Source organism: Salvelinus namaycush, chromosome 4 (genome assembly GCF_016432855.1).
Source record: "Salvelinus namaycush isolate Seneca chromosome 4, SaNama_1.0, whole genome shotgun sequence".
Taxonomy (NCBI): Eukaryota; Metazoa; Chordata; class Actinopteri; order Salmoniformes; family Salmonidae; genus Salvelinus; species Salvelinus namaycush.
Genome location: NC_052310.1, coordinates 26438419 through 26461501, shown reverse-complemented (window position 1 = coordinate 26461501; position 23083 = coordinate 26438419). Strand labels below are relative to the sequence as shown.

The window sequence follows — 23083 nt, the reverse complement described above, 5'->3', positions numbered from 1 at the left end:
CAACAATAAGGTATTATATCTTTACCATTAATTAAAAAGTGATCACAACAACTGATGCATTGTGAAGCACATTTTATTGACTATTTTTTAACAACGGGCTGATTTTCAAGACATAAAATCAATGGTTCACTCTCAACAGTACATCTGCATAAGCGGACAAACATTCAAATAAACGGTCTACATCTAAGCAATATTGGAGTGTGTTGTGTGTTTTGATACTTTCCTTTGGCTTCTCACAAATCCCACAACATTGGAAAATGTTCAACTGGTAGTGATTCCGACCTCGTATGGTAAAAGTCTGCCCAGTTGCATTGTGTTGGAAATACAGAGAGGAAAATCCCACTAGATGTCAGTCCGGAAAGGGATGTCAGCATCCTTCATTTTTCTTTCGTAGTCTTCATCAAACAGTTGTGCCTGGGCAGGGGAGAAATGATTGGTCCAATCACCTACTACACCTGAAAGAAAACAAGAAGAGATTGAGATTGAGTCATTCCAACACACTCAGATACTGAAATACTAAATATCCTGAAATAGTCAATACACTGAAATAGTTCATGTACCGAAATATACTGAAATAGTCAATATACGTGCTGAGAAAAACGTGTTCCAAGAATCAGGCAGAACTCATTTATCAGCAATAAGAGTTTATTCAAGCAATTGCAGGGAAGCTTACCCTCCAGATGAAACCGGAGAGTAACATAAAAATGTAAAATGACACAGTAATTTATATACTTCACCTACACAAAAAATTGCTTACCCCTCCAAGGGGGAGGCAAGTTTACATGAGAGATAAGGGGTACTTTACTCCCTTAAAGCATTATACAAACAAAAGCAGGTTCTAACCAGTTCGCACAGCCTATGTGTCTAAGATAGGGGAGTGATAAGAACTTTCGAGCCTAAACAGACTGGAAGTCAGCCTGGTTGGGCCTTTGGTGCACCAAAGATAAGGAGCCAATTACAAATCACTATTTGTGCAGTGTATGAAGAGGTTATTGGACAGTTGAAGTACAAATACCAGTGAATAGTACATATAGTACTATTCAACTCAAGCATTTACATAGCATTAGACTGTAACAAAAACATTTTGCCCCATCATACTGAAATAGTCAATGTATTGATTGAGTGCATTTACTCCAATAAACAACTGTCCAAGGTAGTTAATACATAACATGCTCAGAGTAACTATAGAGAGAAATGGTAATGGCGTCTTTTTGTAGCCACTAACTCCGCCATGGTTAGTTGGACAAAGCCTATGGAGAAAATGAATGGCGTTTTGGATAAACGCTGAAAATAAGGTCTGTGTTTTGTTCTATGAGATAATATTCATCAGCTAATGTCACTTTTTGGGAATTTTGAAAAATGTATGTAATTAAAGAAAAAACAAAGCACATAAAGGCTTCATAATAATTCATAAAGGTCATGTTAACTGACTATGATCTCATAGAACTAAACTTGTAAGATCTCCTAAGCCTGTGTTAACCTCAGACCTTATTTTCTGAGTTTATTATTATTTTTCCATAAATTTTTCCTATACGGATGGCTGAACTGGGGGGCCAGGACCGAGTTTGGGAAACCCTAGACTAGACGTGACATAGTAAACCAAAAAATCTGGGACACTCAAATTAGTATGATATGTTACGTTTGGTATGGTTATATAAGACAGAAGGTTAGTTAAGGCAAAAATGACAGGAGGGGGGATGGATAGGCGTATAACGCAAAACTCTAACAGCCCAAAGGGAGGGTGGGTGGTTGGTTGGTTGGAGGATGGGTGGGTGGGCGTACAACGCGAACGCCTAGCAACACAAAGGTTGAGTGTTCCAATCTCATCACAGACAACTTTAGCAGTTCAGCTAATTAGCAACTTTGCAACCAGTTATTACTTTTTAGCTACTTTGCAACTACTTGGCATGTTAACTAACCCTTCCCTTAACCTACCATTTAACTTAACCCTAACCCACCTAACGTTAGCCACCTAGCTAATGTTAGCCACCTAGCCACCTAGATAACGTTAGCCACAACAAATTGGAATTTGTAACATAGCATACATATTGCAAATTCGTAAAAAAATATTGTACAAATTGCAATTCGTAACATATCATACAAAATGGATGACGGACAACCACAAATTAATTCATACTATACCAAACATAACATATAATACTAATTTGAGTGTCCCAGATTTTCGTTTACTATGTTACGTCTATCCCTGAGTTCAGGTTGATCATATATATAAAGACAGCTAGGGAGAGCCACAGCAGTGTGCAATCTGCCACGGACTCAGATAAGTATTAATAGTAGATAGAAGGAGGCAGACCTTTTCTCATGAAGGGGGAGATGGACTGGTCAAAGACTGGTTTGGGGATAAAGGAGTAGTTGGCCATCGGGTTCTCCTTCATGGTCTTAAAGGAGGTCAGCTCCACAATGCGGCTGATGACATCATCAGCGAGTGACAGATCAAGGTAGCGCATGATGCGCTCCACTTCTCGTTGAGGATTCTGTGAGGAAGACAAAAAATGAGTATTTAGCTGGAATACGTGGGGGGGATAGTACCCGCAAAACACCAGTCTCAACGTCGACAGTGAAGGGGCAACTCCGGGATGCTGGCCTTCTAGGCAGAGTTCCTCTGTCCAGAGTTGATGTTCTTTTGCCCATCTTAATGTTTTCTTTTTATTGGCCAGTCGGAGATATAGCTTTTTCTTTGCAACTCTGCCTAGAAGGCCAGCATCCCGAAGTCGCCTCTTTACTGTTGACGTTGAGACTGGTGTTTTGCGGGTACTATTTAATGAAGCTACCAGTTGAGGACTTGTGAGGCAAAGTTCTCAAACTAGACACTCTAATGTACTTGTCCTCTTGCTCAGTTGTGCACCGGGGCCTCCCACTCTTCTTCTATTCTGGTTAGAGCCAGTTTGCGCTGTTCTGTGAAGGGAGTAGTACACGTCGTTGTACGAGATTTTCAGTTTCTTGGCAATTTCTGGCATGGAATTGCCTTCATTTCTCAGAACAAGAACAGACTGACGAGTTTCAGAAGAAAGGTCTTTGTTTCTGGCCATCTTGAGCCAGTAATCGAACCCACAAATGCTGATGCCGCAGATGCTCAACTAGTCTAAAGAAGGCCAGTTTTATTGCTTCTTTAATCAGAACAACAGTTTTCAGCTGTGCTAACATAATTGCAAAAGGGTGTCCTAATGATCAATTAGCATTTTAAAATGATAAACTTGGATTAGCTAACACAATGTGCCATTGGAACACAGGAGTGATGGTTGCTGATAATGGGCCTCTGTACGCCTATCGGGCATATTCTGACCTTGAATTTAAGCATGGGGAAACGCATGTGCCAGCCAGGTCTACTTTTGGGGTGGAGATCATAGAAATGGAGGTGTGGCAGAGATGTGTTTACAGATAAGAGAATTCTGACCCTGGCTTCCCACATAAATCGACCACCTTTACGAGAGAGAAAAGCTATACATTTATAAATTACAGTGCTGGTTATAAACTGTATATGTGCAAGTTTTTGTGTTGTGTGCTTCTCTATGTGTGCACCTACATCCGTGTGTGGGGACATTTGGTGCAGCTCTCCCCTACCTCTTTCATGTCTTCATAGAAAATGTAGAGTATATTCCTCTTCTCTCGTTCCTCCCAGTAACCCTTCACATGGTCGTACCAGGACCCCCATGCCACTGAGGGAGAGTACAATACACAGGTTAACCACTGACACTCAAAACCAACCAACTCTCATTCTATCAGCATTTACATTAGCACTATCATAAAAGTATTCTGTCTCCATGACAAACACAGGCTAGAATTATTTTTCAGAAAAGGCATATTATTTTCTATGAACTGTTCGTGCAGGAGAAGCTGGGTCCCATGCCGCTGATTAACATTGCGCACCGCACGGGTCCTCTACGGAACGGATCTCGGTGTACGATTGTATGGACCAAAGCTTTAAAGTTAAGCGGCGAATTGTTTGCCTTGCAGCAGAATCCAGGGGTCTGAACTATGCAGGGATGAGGGTCAGCATCTATCCAGGGCTGAGTGACCAATTAAATTAGTCGTGTAACAATTAACTCATTAGGAATTTGGGGCCACCACTGGAGAAGTTGTTCAACGAGTTACCATCTCCCGAATTAACTCTAGAAGATATATAGATATCTCTTACATCAATAACAGTCACTTATTAATCATTACCTCATATCAGTCTCATTCTGAATGTTGCAGACTTCTTGAATCCGCAAGAACCCCAGCCTTTCTGATTATTCAGTACTACACAAATGTATTTAATCATTTATTTACTAACTAAATAAATAATAACACAGAATACACATACACACTTACGTGAGACAAACGTCCCTAGTGGACTGACAAGATATGACAGCTTGTTACACATATGGAGAGGGAGGGGTAGATAAAGAGAAGGAGAGACAAAGAGTCAAACTTATCGTACATTTGGAAACTACCCTCAAAGTAATAATAACACTTTGCTCATGAACCACCGCCCGTTTGGGGTAAGGAATGTAATGTATTTACGTGTAGATGTCTTTATCCTTTGTCTCTCTGAAACCAATCGATCCTTCTATGGGAAGTGGCTCGATGGGTGTAAGGCTCTGGTTGTCTACCAGAGGTCCCAATGTCCTTCTTAGTTGTTCTGGGTTGTAGTGGATGTTTCTTCAGATACACCAATTATTGTCTGAGATAGGATCTTCTCCTTCCTTTCTCGGATAGATAATCAAGTTCTAGATCCCTTTACATGCACAGCTGCAGACTGTCAAATGTTCTGGTCTAGTCTTCATCTTCTTCACTCATGTTGAGAGTTTCAGAGTTTCTAACCATTTCAACGTGTGGCCAAAGCTCCACGCTTTTCTGGTCTGATAGGTGAGGTTATCTTCTCACCTCGTGTTGAGTCTTAGTTTCAACCATTCGTAATGTTTAGCTCACGCTGTCTGTATGCTGGTCAGAATATGTTCATTTTTAGACAGTCCTTTTAATCACTCAGGTTGGAAAGGTGGTTCCATCCCACTGACATGCTCTTCTGACCTCATTAGGGGCGTGGCTTAGTTAATGTGCCACGGACATGAAAAACTATTATCTCATTAGAAAACCAAAATCAAATTCCTATCTTAACAAACACAGTTTCATCGTTCTTCATATCATATTGGATGGAAACTTGAACGCTAGAATGTGTTTCCTTCCTAAGTTACAGTATTTAGTTCATACAGTTTTTAATAACATCACAAAATAATAAACAATATTGCAGGATTATTCTTTAGATCCCCACAGACCCTTCTTAACATTCCTATCTTATAAATATTATTCCAAAGTTCACTCTTTGGGTGTTATAGTCTCTGTAACAAAGACATTCCTTTCCCAATACTGAGGAGCAAAGGGAGAGTTCTCTTTCACTTAATTTATGACAGGGTGTGATGGCGTCATCTCTCCTGTGGGAGAGAGGGGGGTCTGGCTATCTGTCAGCCATTTGCCATGCTGATTCTGAGGCCTTGGATCCTCACCCAGGAGAGTCATGACAGCGGTGAGCGACCAATTGGTGGGTTTCCCTGTGGGTCATGCTTTTTATTTTTATATCCATGGGCTTATCAACATTATAGATAATAATGACATTTTTGAAAAACAATGGCAACACTAGCTATTCTCGAAGGAATTTAAAAGTCCTTAATATTCCTATCAAACGTTCCAGCTGTCTTGATCTTCTAGCAAGAAACCATATTGATATAACAATGCTCCAAGAAACACACCTGCTCCAAAAGGACACACATAGAATAGAGAACCATTTGTACAAACTGGCCCCAAACAAAACTAAGGGTGCAATCATAATGATACATAAGAAAATCACCATCCAAATTCACCATATTGTTAGAATTAACTCAATTGCAACTGGTTATTGGGAGAGACATGAATGCCAATCTGAACATGCAGGACAAATCTAATAAGACCAACTACAATCCACAGGCAACCAAGGCTGTCCAACATATAGTGCTAAGAACCTTGGCGTGATCCTGGACAACACCCTGTCGTTCTCAACTCACATCAAGGCGGTGACCCGTTCCTGTAGGTTCATGCTCTACAACATTCGCAGAGTACGACCCTGCCTCACACAGGAAGCGGCGCAGGTCCTAATCCAGGCACTTGTCATCTCCCGTCTGGATTACTGCAACTTGCTGTTGGCTGGGCTCCCTGCCTGTGCTATTAAACCCCTACAACTCATCCAGAACGCCGCAGCCCGTCTGGTGTTCAACCTTCCCAAGTTCTCTCACGTCACCCCGCTCCTCCGCTCTCTCCACTGGCTTCCAGTTGAAGCTCGCATCCGCTACAAGACCATGGTGCTTGCCTACGGAGCTGTGAGGGGAACGGCACCTCCGTACCTTCAGGCTCTGATCAGGCCCTACACCCAAACAAGGGCACTGCGTTCATCCACCTCTGGCCTGCTCGCCTCCCTACCTCTGAGGAAGTACAGTTCCCGCTCAGCCCAGTCAAAACTGTTCGCTGCTCTGGCACCCCAATGGTGGAACAAACTCCCTCACGACGCCAGGTCAGCGGAGTCAATCACCACCTTCCGGAGACACCTGAAACCCCACCTCTTTAAGGAATACCTAGGATAGGATAAAGTAATCCTTCTAACCCCCCCCTCCCCCTTAAAAGAGTTAGATGCACTATTGTAAAGTGGTTGTTCCACTGGATATCATAAGGTGAATGCACCAATTTGTAAGTCGCTCTGGATAAGAGCGTCTGCTAAATGACTTAAATGTAAATATACTCTCTGATTACAACCTCAATGATTCAAACAGGCACAAAATATTGTCCCGAATCGATTTCGTGCTATTATTGTCACGCCCTGGCCTTAATTATCTTTGTTTTCTTTATTATTTTAGTTAGGGCAGGGTGTGACATGGGGGATGTATGTGTTTTGTATTGTCTAGGGGTTTTTGTATGTTTATGGGCAGTGTTTAGTCTAGGTGTATGTATGTCTATGGTTGCCTAGATTGGTTCTCAATTAGAGACAGCTGTCTATCGTTGTCTCTGATTGGGAGCCATATTTAGGCAACCATAGTCATTAGGTAGTTTGTGGGTGATTGTCTATGTCTAAGTTGCCTGTGTCTGCACTTATTGTTTATATAGCTTCACGTTCGTCGGTTTGTTGTTTTGTTTAAGTTTGTAAAGTGTTCTTCGTCTTCGTTAATTAAATATGTGTTCATTTCACGCTGCGCCTTGGTCCTCCTCTCTTTCATGTTACAACGATCGTGACAGAATCACCCACCAAAATTGGACCAAGCAGCGTGAAAGGAGGGAACAGCGCTTTGTGGAGGAATGGACCCGGGAAAAGGATGAGTGGAGAACAACCTGGGAAGAGATAGACAGGTGGGCGATCGATCCAGAGAAAGTGCCGGAGCCCGCCTGGGATTCGCTGGAGCAGTGCGAGGAGGGTTACAGGATAATGGAGTTGGAGAAAGGAGCAAGACGGCGCGGTAGGAAGCCCTCGAGGAAACGCCAAAAGTTTCTTGGGGAGGGGCACATGGGGAGTGTGGCGAGTTCAGATAGGAGACCTGCGTCAACTTCCCGTGCTTACCGTGAGGAGCCAAAGAAGGAACCAGAGCCAGTCGGGCTGATATTGGAGGTGAGCAATGGGAATGATACAGAGACTGTAAAGGATTTAATGGGGAGTTTGGAGGAGAGTGAAATGAGGGAGCTGCTGTGTTGGTGCTTGAGGCACAACATCCACCCGACAGAGCGTGTGCGGGATGTGATGTTACCTGAGTCAGCTCTCCATATTCGTCCTGAGGTGCGTGCTAACCGTCTGGGAATGACAGTGCCAGTCCCACGAACCAGGCCTCCTGTGCGCCTCCCTAGTCCTGCACCTCCTGTAGCAGCCCCACGTACTAGCTCTCCTGTGGCAGCCCCTCGTACCAGTCCTCCGGTTCCGGTACCACGCACCAGGCCTATAGTGCACCTCGACAGTCCAATACGCCCTGTTCCTGCTCCCCGCACTAGCCTTGAGGTGCGTGTCCCCAGCCCGGTACCACCAGTTCCGGCACCACGTACCAGGCCTATAGTGCGCCTCGGCAGTCCAGTACGCCCTGTTCCTCTTCCCCGCACTCGCCCTGAGGTGCGTGTCCTCGGCCCAGTACCACCAGTGCCAACACCACGCACCAAGCTTTCTGTGCGTCTCCAGAGTCCAGTACGCCCTGTTCCTCCTCCCCGCACTAGCCTTGAGGTGCGTGTCCCCAGCCCGGTACCACCAGTTCCGGCACCACGTACCAGGCCTATAGTGCGCCTCGGCAGTCCAGTACGCCCTGTTCCTGCTCCCCGCTCTAGCCTTGAGGTGCGTGTCCTTAGCCCGGTACCACCAGTTCCGGCACCACGCACCAGGCCTACTGTGCGCCTCAGCCGGCCAGAGTCTGCCGTCTGCCCAGTGCCGTCTGCGCTGTCCGTCTGCCCAGCGCCGTCTGAGCTACCCGTCTGCCCAGCGCCGCCAGCGCTGCCCGTCTGCCAAGCGCCATCTGAGCTGCCCTCCAGTCATGAGCTTCCCTCCAGTCATGAGCTGCCCTCCAGTCATGAGCTGCCCCTCAGTCCGGAAATGCCCCTCAGTCCGGAGCTGCCCCTCAGTCCGGAGCTGCCCCTCAGTCCGGAGCTGCCCCTCAGTCCGGAGCTGCCCCTCCGTCCGGTGCTGCCCCTCCGTCCGGAGCTGCTCCTCCGTCCAGTGGCGCCCTCTAGGATGGTCTTCAGTCTGGGACTCGCAGTAAAAGTCCTCGCTCCAGAGGCGCCACCAAAGCGGGTATTGACTATGGTGGAGTGGGGGCCACGTCCCGCACCCGAGCCGCCGCCGTAAGAAGGCCCACCCGGACCCTCCCCTTCTATGTCAGGTTTTGCGGCCGGAGTCCGCACCTTTGGGGGGGGGGGGGGGGTACGTAATTTTGAACAAAAATTCAGTCAATGATCCTCTGATTTTATAAGGCACCATTAAAAGTTTTATTGAAAACAATGAAACTTCATTTGCATCTGGGCTGAATAAATCTAAATGAAAGAAGATATCAGAATTGTAAAAGTTAATAACAATGTTAGAGCGTTCTCAACAAACACTTTTTTCAGACCAGGTACGGACTACACTCTTCAAAGTCAAGACATAACTAAATCTATTGATAAGATAGTGAGCAAAATTTGCCATCCAACAAGTTAGACATTTACTTCCATGGTAATCGACCCAGTCATCTACTGAATAACAAGCTTCACAGTAACGATAAATTAGTGGATATTGCAACTATTGAATCTGAATGAGGTGAATTACTATCAGACCCCATGTATTGGTCAGATGCACATGGTTAGCAGATGTTATTGGGAGTGTAGCGAAATGCTTGTGTTTGTAGTTCCGACAGTGCAGCAATATCTAACATGTAATCGAACAATTTCATAACAATGACCTAATACACACAAATCTAAGTAAAGGAATGGAATAAGAATATACACAGTTGAAGTCTGAAGTTTACATACACTTAGGTTGGAGTCATTAAAACTCGTTTTTCAACCACTCCACAAATTTCTTGTTAACAAACTATAGTTTTGGCAAGTCGGTTAGGACATCTACTTTGTGCATGACACAAGTAATTTTTCCAACAATTGTTTACAGACAGATAATTTTACTTATAATTCACTGTATCACAAATCCAGTGGGTCAGAAGTTTACATATGCTAAATTGACTGTGCCTTTAAACAGGTTGAAAAATTCCAGAAAATGATGTCATGTTTTTAGAAGCTTCTGATAGGCTAATTGACATCATTTGAGTCAATTGGAGGTGTAGCTGAGGATGTATTTCAAGGCCTACCTTCAAACTCAGTGCCTCTTTGCTTGACATAATGGGAAAATCAAAGAAATCAGCCATTACCTCAGAAAAAGAATTGTAGACCTCCACTAGTCTGGTTTATCTTTAGGAGCAATTTCCAAATGCATGAAGGTACCACGTTCATCTGTACAAACAATAGTACGCAAGTATAAACACCATGGGACCATGCAGCCGTCGCACCCCTCAGGAAAGAGACGCATTCTGTCTCCTAGAGATGAACGTACTTTGGTGTGAAAAGTGCAAATCAATCCCAGAACAACAGCAAAGTACCCTGTGAAGATGCTGGAGGAAACAGGTACAAAAGTATCCATATCCACAGTAAAACGAGTCCTATATCGACATAACCTGAAAGGCCGCTCAGCAAGGAAGAAGCCACTGCTCCACACCGCCATGAAAAAGACAGACCACGGTTTGCAACTGCACATGGGGACAAAGATTGTACTTTTTTGGAGAAATGTCCTCTGGTCTGATGAAACAAAAATAGAACTGTTTGGCCATAATGACCGTCGTTATGTTTGGAGGAAAAGGGGGAGGCTTGCAAGTCGAAGAACACCATCCCAACCGTGAAGCACGGGGGTGCAGCATCATGTTGTGGGGGTGCTTTGCTGCAGGAGGGACTGGTGCACATCACAAAATAGATGGCATCATGAGGATGGAAAAGTATGTGGATATATTGAAGCAACATCTCAAAACATCAGTCAGGAAGTTTGGTCACAAATGGGTCTTCCAAATGAACAATGACCCCAAGCATACTTCCAAAGTTGTGGCAAATGGCTTAAGGACAACAAAGTCAAGGTATTGGAGTGGCCATCACAAAGCCCTGACCTCAATCCTATAGAAAATTTGTGCAGAACTGAAAAAGCGTGTGTGAGCAAGGAGGCCTTACAAACCTGACTCAGTTACACCAGCTCTGTCAGGAGGAATGGGCCAAAATTCACCCAACTTATTGTGGGAAGATTGTGGAAGGCTACCTGAAACATTTGACCCAAGTTAAACAATTTAAAGGCAATGCTACCAAATACTAATTGAGTGTGTGTAAACTTCTGACCCACTGGGAATGTGATGAAAGAAATAAAAGCTGAAATAAATCATTTTCTCTACTATTATTCTGACATTTCACATTCTTAAAATAAAGTGGTGATCCCAACTAACCTAAAACAGGGATTTTTTTACTAGGATTAAATGTCAGGAATTGTGAAAAACGGAGTATTTGGCTTAGGTGTATGTAAACTTCTGACTTCAACTGTATGTGTAGGCTGGGGATTAGAAGAAAGTGATTGGTAGTAGGATTAATAATAGTAAGCAGCATGGCAGCAGCATACGTGGTGGGTTGGTGTGTGTAAGTGTACAGTGCATTTGGAAAGTATTCAGACCCCTTGACTTTTTCCACATTTTGTTACGTTACAGGCTTATTCTAAAATGGATTACTCACAATACCCCATAATGTTAAAGCAAGAACTGGTACCTCATTTACATAAGTATTCAGATGAGACTCGAAATTGAGCTCAGTTTCTCCCATTCTCCACTGCAGATCCTCTCAAGCTCTGTTAGGTTGGATGGGGAGCGTCTCTGCACAGCTATTTTCAGGTCTCTCCAGATACTGTCAACTGTGGGACCTTACTCCATTTGCACACACTGTATATAGATTTTTGTATTGTGTTATTGACTGTACTTTTGTTTACACATGTAACTCTGTTTTGTTGTTTTTTGTTGCACTGCTTTGCTCTATCTTGGCCAGGCCATAGTTGTAAAATGAGAACTAGTTCTCAACTGGCCTACCTGATTAAATAAAGGTGAAATATATATATTTTTTAATACATAAAAATATAGACAGGTGTGTGCCTTTCCAAATCATGTCCAATCAATTGAATTTACCACAGGTGTAGCGTTCGTCTTGTGGTGCATGAACGGACCAAGGCGCAGCAGGTGAGGAATACATACTAATTTATTGAATGAAAGACGAAAACACTGACAAAACACTAGAACAAACTACAAAACAATAAACGAAGGCAACAGACCTGAAACAAACGAACTTACATATAGATGAAGAACGCACGAACAGGAACAGACTACCTAAAACGAACGAACAAACGAAACAGTCCCATGTGGTATACACTGACACAGGAACAATCACCCACAAACAAACAGTGAGAACAACCTACCTTAATATGGCTCTCAATCAGAGGAAACGACACACACCTGCCTCTAATTGAGAACCATACCAGGCCACACATTAACCCAACATAGAAAACACATAACATAGACTACCCACCCCAACTCACGCCCTGACCAACTAAACACATACAAAACAACAGAAAACAGGTCAGGAACGTGACAACAGGTGGACTCCAATCAATTTGGAGTCTCATAGCAAAATACCTGAATAAGGTATTTCTGTTTTTTATTTTAAATACATTTGCAAAAATTTCTAAAACCCTGTTTTCACTTTTCATTATGGGGTATTGTGTGTAGATTGCTGAGGAAAAAAACTGGTAATATATACACTGAGTGTACAAAACATTAGGAACGCCTTCTGTCCCCCTTTTGCCCTCAGCCTCAATTTGTCGGGGCATGGACTTTACAATGTGTCAAAAGCGTTTCACACGGATGCTGGCCCATGTTGATGCCAATGCTTCCCACAGTTGTGTCAAGATGGCTGGATGTCCTTTTTCCTCCAAACATAACGATGGTCATTATGGCCAAACAGTTACATTTTTGTTTGATCAAACCAGAGGACATTTCTCAAAAAAGTATGATCTTTGTCCCCATGTGCATTTGCAAACTGTAGTTTGGCTTTTTTCTGGAGGTTTTGGAGCAGTGGCTTCTTCCTTGCTGAGCGGCCTTTCAGGTTATGTCGATATAGGACTCGTTTTACTGTGGATACAGATACTTTTGTACCTGTTTCCTCCAGCATCTTCACAAGGTCCTTTGCTGTTGTTCTGGGATTGACTTAACTTTCCGCACCAAAGTACGTTCGTTCATCTCTAGGAGACAGAACGCATCTCCTTCCTGAGCGGTATGACGGCTGTGTGGTCCCATGGGGTTTATACTTGCGTACCCTCGTTTGTACAGATGAACGGGGTACCTTCAGGTGTTTGGAAATTGCTCACAAGGATGAACCAGACTAGTGGAGGTCTACAATTTTTTTCTGAGGTCTGGGCTGATTTCTTTGATTTTCCCATGATGTCAAGCAAAGAGGCACTGAGTTTGAAGGTAGGCCTTGAAATACATCCACAGGTACACCTCCAATTGGCTCAAATTATGTCAATTGGCCTATCAGAAGCTTCTAAAGCCAGGACATAATTTTCTGGAATTTTCCAAGCTGTTTAAAGGCACAGTCAACTTAGTGTATGTAAACTTCTGACCCACTGGAATTGTGATACAGTGAAATAATCTGTCAGTAAACAATTGTTGGAACAATTACTTGTGTCATGCACAAAGTAGATGTCCTAACCGACTTGCCAAAACTATAGTTTGTTAACAAGAAATGTATGGAGTGGTTGAAAAATCTAAGTGTAAACTTCAGACTTCAGCTGTACATATGCTATTTGGCCAAAAATATGTGAACACGTGCTCATTGAACATCTCATTCTAAAAGCATGGGCATTAATATGTAGTTGGTCCCTCCTTCGCTGCTATAACAGCCTCCACTCTTCTTGGAAGGCTTTCCACTAGATGTTGGAACATTGCTGCAGGAACTTGCTCCCATTCAGCCACAAGAGCATTAGTGGGGTCAGGCACTGATGTTGGATGATTAGTCCTAGCTCGCAGTCAGCATTTCAATTCATCCCAAAGGTGTTCGATGGGGTTGAGGTCAGGGCTCTGTGCAGACCAGTCAAGTTCTTCCACACCGAACTCGACAAACCATTTCTGTATGGACCTCGCTTTGTGCACGGGGGCATTGTCATGCTGAAACAGGAAAGGGCCTTCCCCAATCTGTTGCCACAAAGTCTGAAGCACAGAATGGTCTCGGATGTCATTGTATGCTGTAGCGTTGACTTCCCTTCACTGGAACTAAGGGGCCTAGCCCGAACCATGAAAAACAGCCCCAGACCATTATTCCTATTCCACCAAACTTTACAATTGGCACGATATATTGGGGCAGGTAGTGTTCTCATGGCATCCGCCAAACCCAGATATGTCCGTCGGACTGCCAGATGGTGAAACGTGATTCATCCCTCAAGAGAACGCATTTCCACTGCTCCAGAGTCCAATGGCGGCGAGCTTTACACCACTCCAGCCAAAGCTTGACATTGTGCATGGTGATCTTAGGCTTGTTTGCGGCTGCTCGGCCATGGAAACCCATTTCATTAAGTTCCCGACGAACAGTTCTTGTGCTGACGCTGCTTCCAGAGGCAGTTTGCGCTACACTCTTCAGCACCCGTTCGGTGAGCTTGTGTGGCCTACACCTTCGCGGCTGAGCCATTGTTGCTCCTAGACGTTTCCACTTAACAAAAACAGCACTTACGGTTGAATGTGGCAGCTCTAGCAGGGCAGAAATTTGCCCAACTCAATTGTTGGAAAGGTGGCACCCTATGACGGTGCCACATTGAATGTCATTACCCTTTTCAGGACGGGCAACTCTACTGCCAATGCTTGTCTATGGAGATTGCATGGCTGTGTGCTCATTTATCCAAAGCGATCCTGGCATTGAAAGCGCCATGCTCTACCAACTGAGCCACACAGGACCATATTGGTATTAGTCATTAGGAAAATGCTGGTTTCATTATATGACTTACGTTCTCCATTCATGAACTTGTGGATGTAGCCGTCCCACGGTCCAGGCTCAGGCTGGGTTAGATTCATGCGGTCAAAGTGGTAGTAGCTGACCAGGTTGTCCTTAGCATTCCTCGCAACATAGATAGCCTGGAGAGAAGATGGCCGGGGGAAGGTGTAGCATTTTGTTTGTCATTTACTGTTCTATGGATCATTTTTCAGATAACGTTAACTGAAAATATATACTTCATTCTAAAGCATTTCCAAACTCATAAAAAATTAAATCTGAATCTAGTACCTTTCACACTATAATGCCGACCAGAACTGTAATGTGCTAGCTCTGATATTTCCCTTCACATCGTCCTTTTCAGCACGGTTCCAACAACTACAGTGGATGCATAACTAGCCCAGCACAGTCCAGTTCGGCTCAGCTTAGTAGTATGAAAAGGGAATTAGGGGTCGTACTCCAACTTACCTTGCATTTGTTTTTCCAGAACCCTTCGGGCACCAACTTGAAAGGCAGATGGGTCTTGATGACCCTTGGGGGGTCCATTTTTTTAAGGAGGCTCAAGCCTAGGAAACACAATAGGATAAGTAAAAGATTAGGGAGTTCTTGAAGGGTTCAAGTTTGGGTCATTCTTACATTGCACTGGCTTTTGCATCCCTCGCCTTGAATTTGGGGATGTGGTTTGATGTGGGTGTGTTATGTTTACTATGTTTGTTTGCTATGTTTCTTTGGTATGTATGTTTGTTATGTTCATACCCTGGCAGTTATTGTTGTTTGACCCTCTATACTCACCGTAGTTGAGTTATCCTTAACATCCTAAGCCACTGTATTATTTTTGACTTTGGTTAAAGGACTGACAGTTGTGTTTGTGATGCTAACGTTAGCTCACGAATGTGTGGATGTTTGAATTGGGAACAAACACAAGCCGTTTATAAATAACAAGTCTCATTCTTTCAACATAACATCGGTGACGATTGGTAGTTCTACTGTCTGTAAATAAATGGGCAGGATGTAGGTTGATTCTTCTGCTATGATTGGAAAGTGTGCACTGTCTACAGCTCAAGTGTGGCTGTGATTTGGTTATGGCCAGCAGTGCCTGGCCGTAATACTGTGTGGGCAGGATTGAAATCTAAACCCAACACAAGGAAAACTGTGGCATTGTCGATTCCTTAAATCTCACAAATCTCAGTTTTGGAAGATAGCTTACTAACTTTAGGACCAAAGTTCTCCTATTTACACTTTTTTGTCAATTTTGCCAAATAATGCCAAATAAGCTGTTTTCAAGCTGAGAAGTTGGTTTTGGAGTCCCTATTTAAAAAGCCAAATTCAATACATCTGCCAATTCATTTCCAGCAATATTGCCACCACCTGTCTGTGTGCTGCCCGCGTCTTCGTGTAGCCAGTTAGTGATGCTAATGATAACCATCTTTTGGGTAGACAGAAAGGGTTTCACCAAAACCTTCTCAATTAAAAGTTAACTACAAAGTAGGCCTTCCTGACAGAATGACAACATGATTGTTTGTATCAATTGGGTGGGCATTTGTTTTGAAAACTCTGCCATCACATGTGCAGTAGCAGAACTAAAACTTCACTAGCCAAACACATTTCTCTCTTGCTAGGTGTGCACTTGAATTAAAGGGAAATTACACTCAGAAATCAAAATGTGTATTTTTTTCCCAGATCTAATAATGGTCTTCTGATGTGATTTAGGCATTGACATGGACTCAGAACATACCATTTTGTTGTTTCTATATAAACAATTGTATTTTTGATAGTGAAAAACTGAAGAAAATAAAAAATAAAAAGAGTTGTTTATTAAAGTATCTACCCAGTGTTCCAGATTTCTATGAAATATTACATAAAATGTATTACAATGTGAATTTAAATTATAATTAAGGATGTTAATAAGAATATTTTCTCTGTGTCCCTGCTTGCCCTGTTAGGAAAGAATAGAGTGGTTTAGGGCATATACCTGTCAAAAAATGCTGATTTGCTAGCTCAACCAATGAGACATGAATACCCTTGGATATGCAAATTAGCAACGAACTCCACGTGGGGCAGGACTGCAGGCTTGCCTTTTTTACCGAAGGCTACTACTTGTAGTCAAATTGTATGGATCAGGGGTGTCAAACGCATTCCATGGAATAGTGGAGGCTCCTCAGAAGAGGAAGGGGAGGACCATCCTCCTCAGTGAATTTCATGAAAATTTAAATTTTCAAACATTTTAAAAGTTATCCTTATTAGATAAAACTATACTAAATATAATCACGTCACCAGATAATTGATTAAAACACTATTTTTCTAAGAAGTTCAACAGTAGCCTCAACAGCACTCTAGAGGGTAGCACCATGGTGTAGACGGAGGACAGCTAGCTTCTGTGTACATTGACTTCAATACAAAACCTAGGAGGCTCATGGGTCTTACCCCCTTCCGTAGACTTACACAGTAATTATGACAACTTCAGGAGGGCGTCCTCCAACCTATCAGTGCTCTTGCAGCATGAACTGACATGTTTTCCACCGAGTCAAAGGATCAGATAATTAATCAAGTACTGAAAGCATAAGCTAAAGCTAGCTAGCACTGCAGTGCATAAAATGTGGATAGTAGTTCAAAGAGAGAGAAATAAAACAGTGTTGAACAAACTACTTTCTTCCTAAATGAAGGAGAAGCAAGAGAGAAATAAAGAAAGATTTCATATTTTTTATTTTCACTTACTTAGCTAGCAACTGCAGCTAGCTACAGTGGTTTGCGAAAGTACGTACCCGCCTTGCAAGTTTTCCTATTTTGTTGCCTTAAAGTAGATTTTTGGGGGGGTTCGTATCATTTGATTTACACAACATGCCTACCACTTTGAAGATGCAAAATATTTTTTATTGTGAAACAAACAAGAAATAAGACAAAATAACAGAAAACTTGAGTGTGCATAACTATTCACCCCCCCACCCCAAAAGTCAATACTTTGTAGAGCCACCTTTTGCAGCAATTACAGCTGCAAGTCTCTTGGGGTATGTCTCTATAAGCTTGGCATATCTAGCCACTGGGATTTTTGCCCATTCTTCAAGGCAAAACTGCTCCAGCTCCTTCAAGTTGGATGGATTCCGCTGGTGTACGGCAATCTTTAAGTCATACCACAGATTCTCAATTGGATTGACTAGGCCATTCCAAGACATTTAAATGTTTCCCCTTAAACATTCAAATGTTGCATTAGTAGTATGCTTAGGGTCATTGAGTCTCCCACATGCATTTTGGCAAACACCAAACGTGTTTGCTTATTTTTGTCTTTAAGCAATGGCTTTTTTCTGGCCACTCTTCCGTAAAGCCCAGCTCTGTAGAGTGTAAGGCTTAAAGTAGTCCTATGGACAGATACTCCAATCTCCATTGTGGAGCTTTGCAGCTCCTTCAGAGTTATCTTTGGTCTCTTTGTTGCCTCTCTGATTAATGCCCTCCTTGCCTGGTCCATGAGTTTTGGTGGGCGGCCCTCTTTTGGCAGGTTTGTTGTGGTGCCATATTCTTAAAAATGTTTAATAATGGATTTAATGGTGCTCCATGGGATTTCAAAGTTTCTGATATTTTTTTATAACCCAACCCTGATCTGTACTTCTCCACATCTTTGTCCCTGACCTGTTTGTAGAGCTCCTTGGTCTTCATGGTGCCGCTTTCTTGGTGGTGTTGCAGACTCTGGGGCCTTTCAGAACAGGTGTATATGTACTGAGATCATGTGACAGATCATGTGACAAAGTCCACACAGGTGGACTTTATTTAAGTAATTATGTGACTTCTGAAGATAATTGATTGCACCAGATCTTGTTTAGGGGCTTCATAGCAAAGGGGGTGAACACATATGCACGCCCCACTTTTCCGTTTTTTATTTTTTAGAATTGTTTGAAGTTATTTATTCCATTTCACTTCACCAATTTAAACTCCTTTGTGTATGTCCATTACATTAAATCCAAATAAAAATCTATTTAAAATACAGTCCGTAATGCAACAAAATAGGAAAAACGCCAAGGGGGATGAATACTTTTGCAAGGCACTGTAGTTTAGTCTATGTCTTGAGGTAGATATGTACATACAGTATAGGTAGGGGTAAAACAGGATAGATAATAAGCAGTAGCAGCAGTGTATGTCAGTAGAGTTAGAGCAAAATGCAAAATGCAGATAGTCCGGGTAGCTTTTTGGTTAACTATTTAGCAGCCTCATGGCTTGGGGGTAGAAGCTGTTCAGAGTCCTGTTGGTTCCAGACTTGGTGCATTTGTACCGCTTGCCGTGCGGCAGCAGAGAGAACAGTCTGGGTGGCTGGAGTCTTTGAACATTTTTAGGGCCTTCCTTCTGACACCGCCTGGTATAGAGGTCCTGGATAGCAGGGAGCTCGGGCCCCAGTGATGTACTGAGCCGTACGCACAACCCTCTGTAGCGCAGTTGCTTTACCAAGCAATGATGCAGGCAGTCAAGTTGCTCTCAACGGTGCAGCTGTATAACTTTTTGAGGATCTGAGCCTATTTGGCCTAGTGTCTGCTGGTTTTAGTTTAAATTAAGACCTACAGTGCATTTGGAAAGTTTTCAGCCCCTTGACTTTTTCCACATTTTGTTACGTTACAGCCTTATTCTAAAATGTATTAAAAAACCATTTCCCTCATCAATCTAACACAATACCCCATAATGGCGATGTGAAAACAGATTTTTAGAAATTTTTGCAAATGGTAAATTCAATTGATTGCACATAATTTGGAAAGGCACATACCTGTCTATTTAAGGTCCCACAGTTGACAATCCATTTTAGAACACTTATGTAAATGTATTTTTGAATTGTTTTGCAAAAAAATCTAAAAAACTGTTTTTGTTTTGTCGTTATGGGGTATTGTGTGTAGATTGATGAAGGAAAAAACAATTTAATCAATTTTAGAATAAGGCTATAACGTAACAAAATGTGGAACCAGTCAAAGGGTCTGAATAATTTCAGAATGCACTGTATACAACAAATCAATTCAAAAATCTAATTAAATCAAATGTTATTGGTCACATACACATATTTAGCAGATGTTATTGCGGGTGTAGCGAAATGCTTGTGTTCCTAATTCCAACAGTGCAGTAGTATCTTACAATTCACAACAATACACACAAATCTAAAAGTAAAAAAATGGATTGAAGAGATATATAAATATTAGGACGAATGTAGGGGGGGGTTGGAATTTACTAAAATACAGTTTATATACATATTAAATGAGTAAAAGGTATGTAAACATTAAAGTGACTAGTGTTCCATTATTAAAGTGACCAGTGATTCTATGTCTATGTACATAGGGCAGCAGCCTCTAAGGTGCAGGGTTGAATAAAAGGGTGGTAGCCGGCTAGTGATGGCTATTTAACAGTCTGATGGCCTTGAGATAGAAGCTGTTAATCAGTCTCTCGGTCCCAGCTTTGATGCACCTGTACTGACCTCGCCTTCTGGATGATAGGCCGTGGATCGAGTGGTTGATGTCCTTGATGATCTTTTTGGCCTTCCTGTGACATCGGGTGTTGTAGGTGTCCTGGAGGGCAGGCAGTGTGCCCCCGGTGATGCGTTGGGCAGACCGCATCACCCTCTGGAGAGCCCTGCGGTTGCGGGCGGTGCAGTTGCCGTACCAGGTGGTGATACAGCCCGACAGAATGCTCTCGATTGTGCATCTGTAAAAGTTTGTGGGTCTTAGGGGCCAAGCTGAATTTCTTCAGCCTCCTGAGGTTGAAGAGGCTCTGTTATGCCTTCTTCACCACACTGTCTGTGTGGGTGGACCATTTCAGATTGTCAGTGATGTGTATGCCCAGGAACTTGAAGCTTTTCACCTTCTCCAATGCTGTCCTGTTGATGTGGACAGGGGCGTGCTCCCTCGGCTGTCTCCTGAAGTCCACGATCAGCTCGTTTTGTTGACGTTGAGGGAGAGGTTATTTTCCTGGTACCACTCCGCCAGGGCCCTCACCTCCTCCCTGTAGGCTGCCTCGTCATTGTTGGTAATCAGCCCTACTACTGTTGTGTCGTCTGCAAACTTGATGATTCAGTTGGAGGCGTGCGTGGCCACGCAGTCATGGGTGATCAGAAAGTACAGGAGGGGGCTTAGCACGCACCCTTGTGGGGCCCCTGTGTTGAGGATCAGCGTAGTGGAGTCAGGAAGTCCAGGACTCAGTTGCACATGGTGGGCTTCAGACCCAGGGCCCTGAGTTTGAGGATGAGCTTGGAGGGTACTATGGTGTTGAAGGCTGAGCTATAGTAAATGAACAACATTCTTACATAGGTATTCCTCTTGTCCAGATGGGATAGGGCAGTGTGCAGTGCGATGGCGATTGCATCATCTGTGGATCTATTGGGAGAATATGCAAATTGAGGTGGGTCTAGTGTGTCTGGTAAGGTGGAGGTTATATGATCCTTAACTAGCTTCTCAAAGCACTTCATGATGAAGTGAGTGCTACGAGGCGATAGTCATTTAGTTAAGTTACCTTTGCTTTTTTGGGTACAGGAACAATGGTGGATATCTTGAAGCAAGTGGGGACAGCAGACTGGGATAGGGAGAGATTGAATATGTCTGTAAACACTCCAGCCAGCTGGTCTCTGCATGCTCTGAGGACGGGCTAGGGATGCCGTCTGGGCCGGCAGCCTTGCAAGGGTTAACATGCTTAAATGTTTTACTCACGTTGGCCACGGAGAAGGAGAGCCCACAGTCCTTGGGAGCGGGCCACGTCGGTGGCACTGTTATCCTCAAAGTGGGCGAAGAAGGTGTTTAGCTTGTCTGGTAGGAAGATGTCGGTGTCCACGACACGGCTGAGTTTTCCCCTTTGTAATCCTTGATTGTCTGTAGACCCTGGCACATACGTCTCGTGTCTGAGCTGTTGAATTGCGACTCCACTTTGTCTCTGTATTGACGTTTTTCTTGTTTGATTGCCTTACGGAGGGAATAACTACAGTGTTTGTTTTCAACCATATTCGCAGTCACCTTGCCATGGTTAAATGCGATGGTTCGTGTTTTCAGTTTTGCGTGAATGCTGCCATCTAAATACGTTTTTTGGTTTGGGTAGGTTTTAATAGTCACAGTAGGAACAACATCCCCTATACACTTCCAGATGAACTCAGTCATCATGTCCGTGTATACGTCAATGCTATTCTTAGAGGCAACCCGGGAACATATCCCAGTCCGTCAAGGTGAGGGGTATTCCTTACTAATCAGTTACCTTAATTCATATTGGGACCAATCTTGTCCAGAAAGTTGACTCAAGTTTGCGAAAAGGCACCTGGAAGAACCAAGATGATCATCAAAACTCTGTTCTATGGACAGATTAGTCAAAAGTATAACTTTTTGGACGACATGGGTCCCGTCATGCCCGGTGAAAACCAAACACTTCATTCCATGGTAAGAACCTCATACCAACGGTCAAGCGTGATGGTAATGTGATGGTAGTGTGATGGTTTGGGGATGCTTTGCTGCCTCAGGACATGGACGACTTGCTTTAATAGAAGGAACCATGAATTCTGCTCTGTATCAGAGAATTCTAAAGGAGAATGTCAGGCCATCCGTCTGTGAGCTGAAGCTGAAGCGCAGCTGTTTCATGCAGCAAGACAATGATCCAAAACATACTATCAAGTCTACATGAAAGTGGTTAAACATTTGAAGTTTTGGAATGGCCTAGTCAAAGTCCAGGCCTAATCCCAATTGAGATGTTGTGGCAGGACTTAAAACGAGCAGTTCATGCTTGAAAACCTACAAAATGTCGCAGAGTTAAAGCAGTTCTGCATGCAAGAGTGGGCTAAAATTCCTCCATAGCGATGTGAGAGACTGATCAACAACTACAGGAAGCATTTTGTTGCAGTCATTGCAGCTAAAGCTGGCACAACCAGTTATTGAATGTAAGGGGGCAATTACTTTTTCACACAGTGGAGTTGGGTGTTGCACAACTTTGTTAATGAAATATATAAAACAAGTATAATTTTTTGGTTATTTGTAAACTCCAGTTCCCTTTATCTAATATTACGTTTTGGTTCTAGATCTGATAACATTCAGTATAAAAAATATGCAAAAATCAGAAAGGTGGCAAATACTTTTTCATAGCACTGTATTTGCTGCTTCGTCACTCAATCCCGTTTTAAAAGTCTCCCTAAATGTTTTACATTCCCTGAGACCAACCAGAAATGTTTCCTTCTGCAAATAGCCTATTACTGTAGGTGTGTTTCGTTCGGTGCAGCAGAAGCAGGGGTGTAGTGCTGCCAGATAGTTGCTATGTAACTTCTTACAATGGTGCTGGTTTAGTCAATTTAGATCAAAGCTGAATCAATGTCTTCGAAGATCATATAATGATTCATTAGTATTCAACATAACAGAACCAAATATAATAGTATATATTATAATGTTACTGTTACACCAAAAACACCACCTAATTTCTTACGGTATTTTAGGATACATAGCGTAGCTGAATAGTCAAACCCCCCCCCAAAAAATGCAGCCAAAACTCAACCACATGCCACTTCGCAGAATGTACTTGGATTGAAACAAAA

At 43.1% G+C, this 23083-nt stretch overlaps 1 protein-coding gene across 1 annotated transcript in view; it reads right to left on the bottom strand.

Annotated features, from left to right (window-relative positions):
- Positions 1 to 55: 55 nt before the first annotated feature.
- Positions 56 to 23083, bottom strand: part of sult1st6 (sulfotransferase family 1, cytosolic sulfotransferase 6) — a 49325-nt gene continuing 26297 nt past the window's right edge. The window contains exons 3-7 of the mRNA XM_038991595.1: positions 15037 to 15134; positions 14585 to 14711; positions 3583 to 3677; positions 2315 to 2495; positions 56 to 455 (exon numbers count right to left, since the gene is read on the bottom strand). Of these exons, the coding sequence (XP_038847523.1) occupies positions 343 to 455; positions 2315 to 2495; positions 3583 to 3677; positions 14585 to 14711; positions 15037 to 15134 (614 nt within the window). The 3' untranslated portion in view covers positions 56 to 342. The remainder of the gene's footprint in view (positions 456 to 2314; positions 2496 to 3582; positions 3678 to 14584; positions 14712 to 15036; positions 15135 to 23083) is intronic.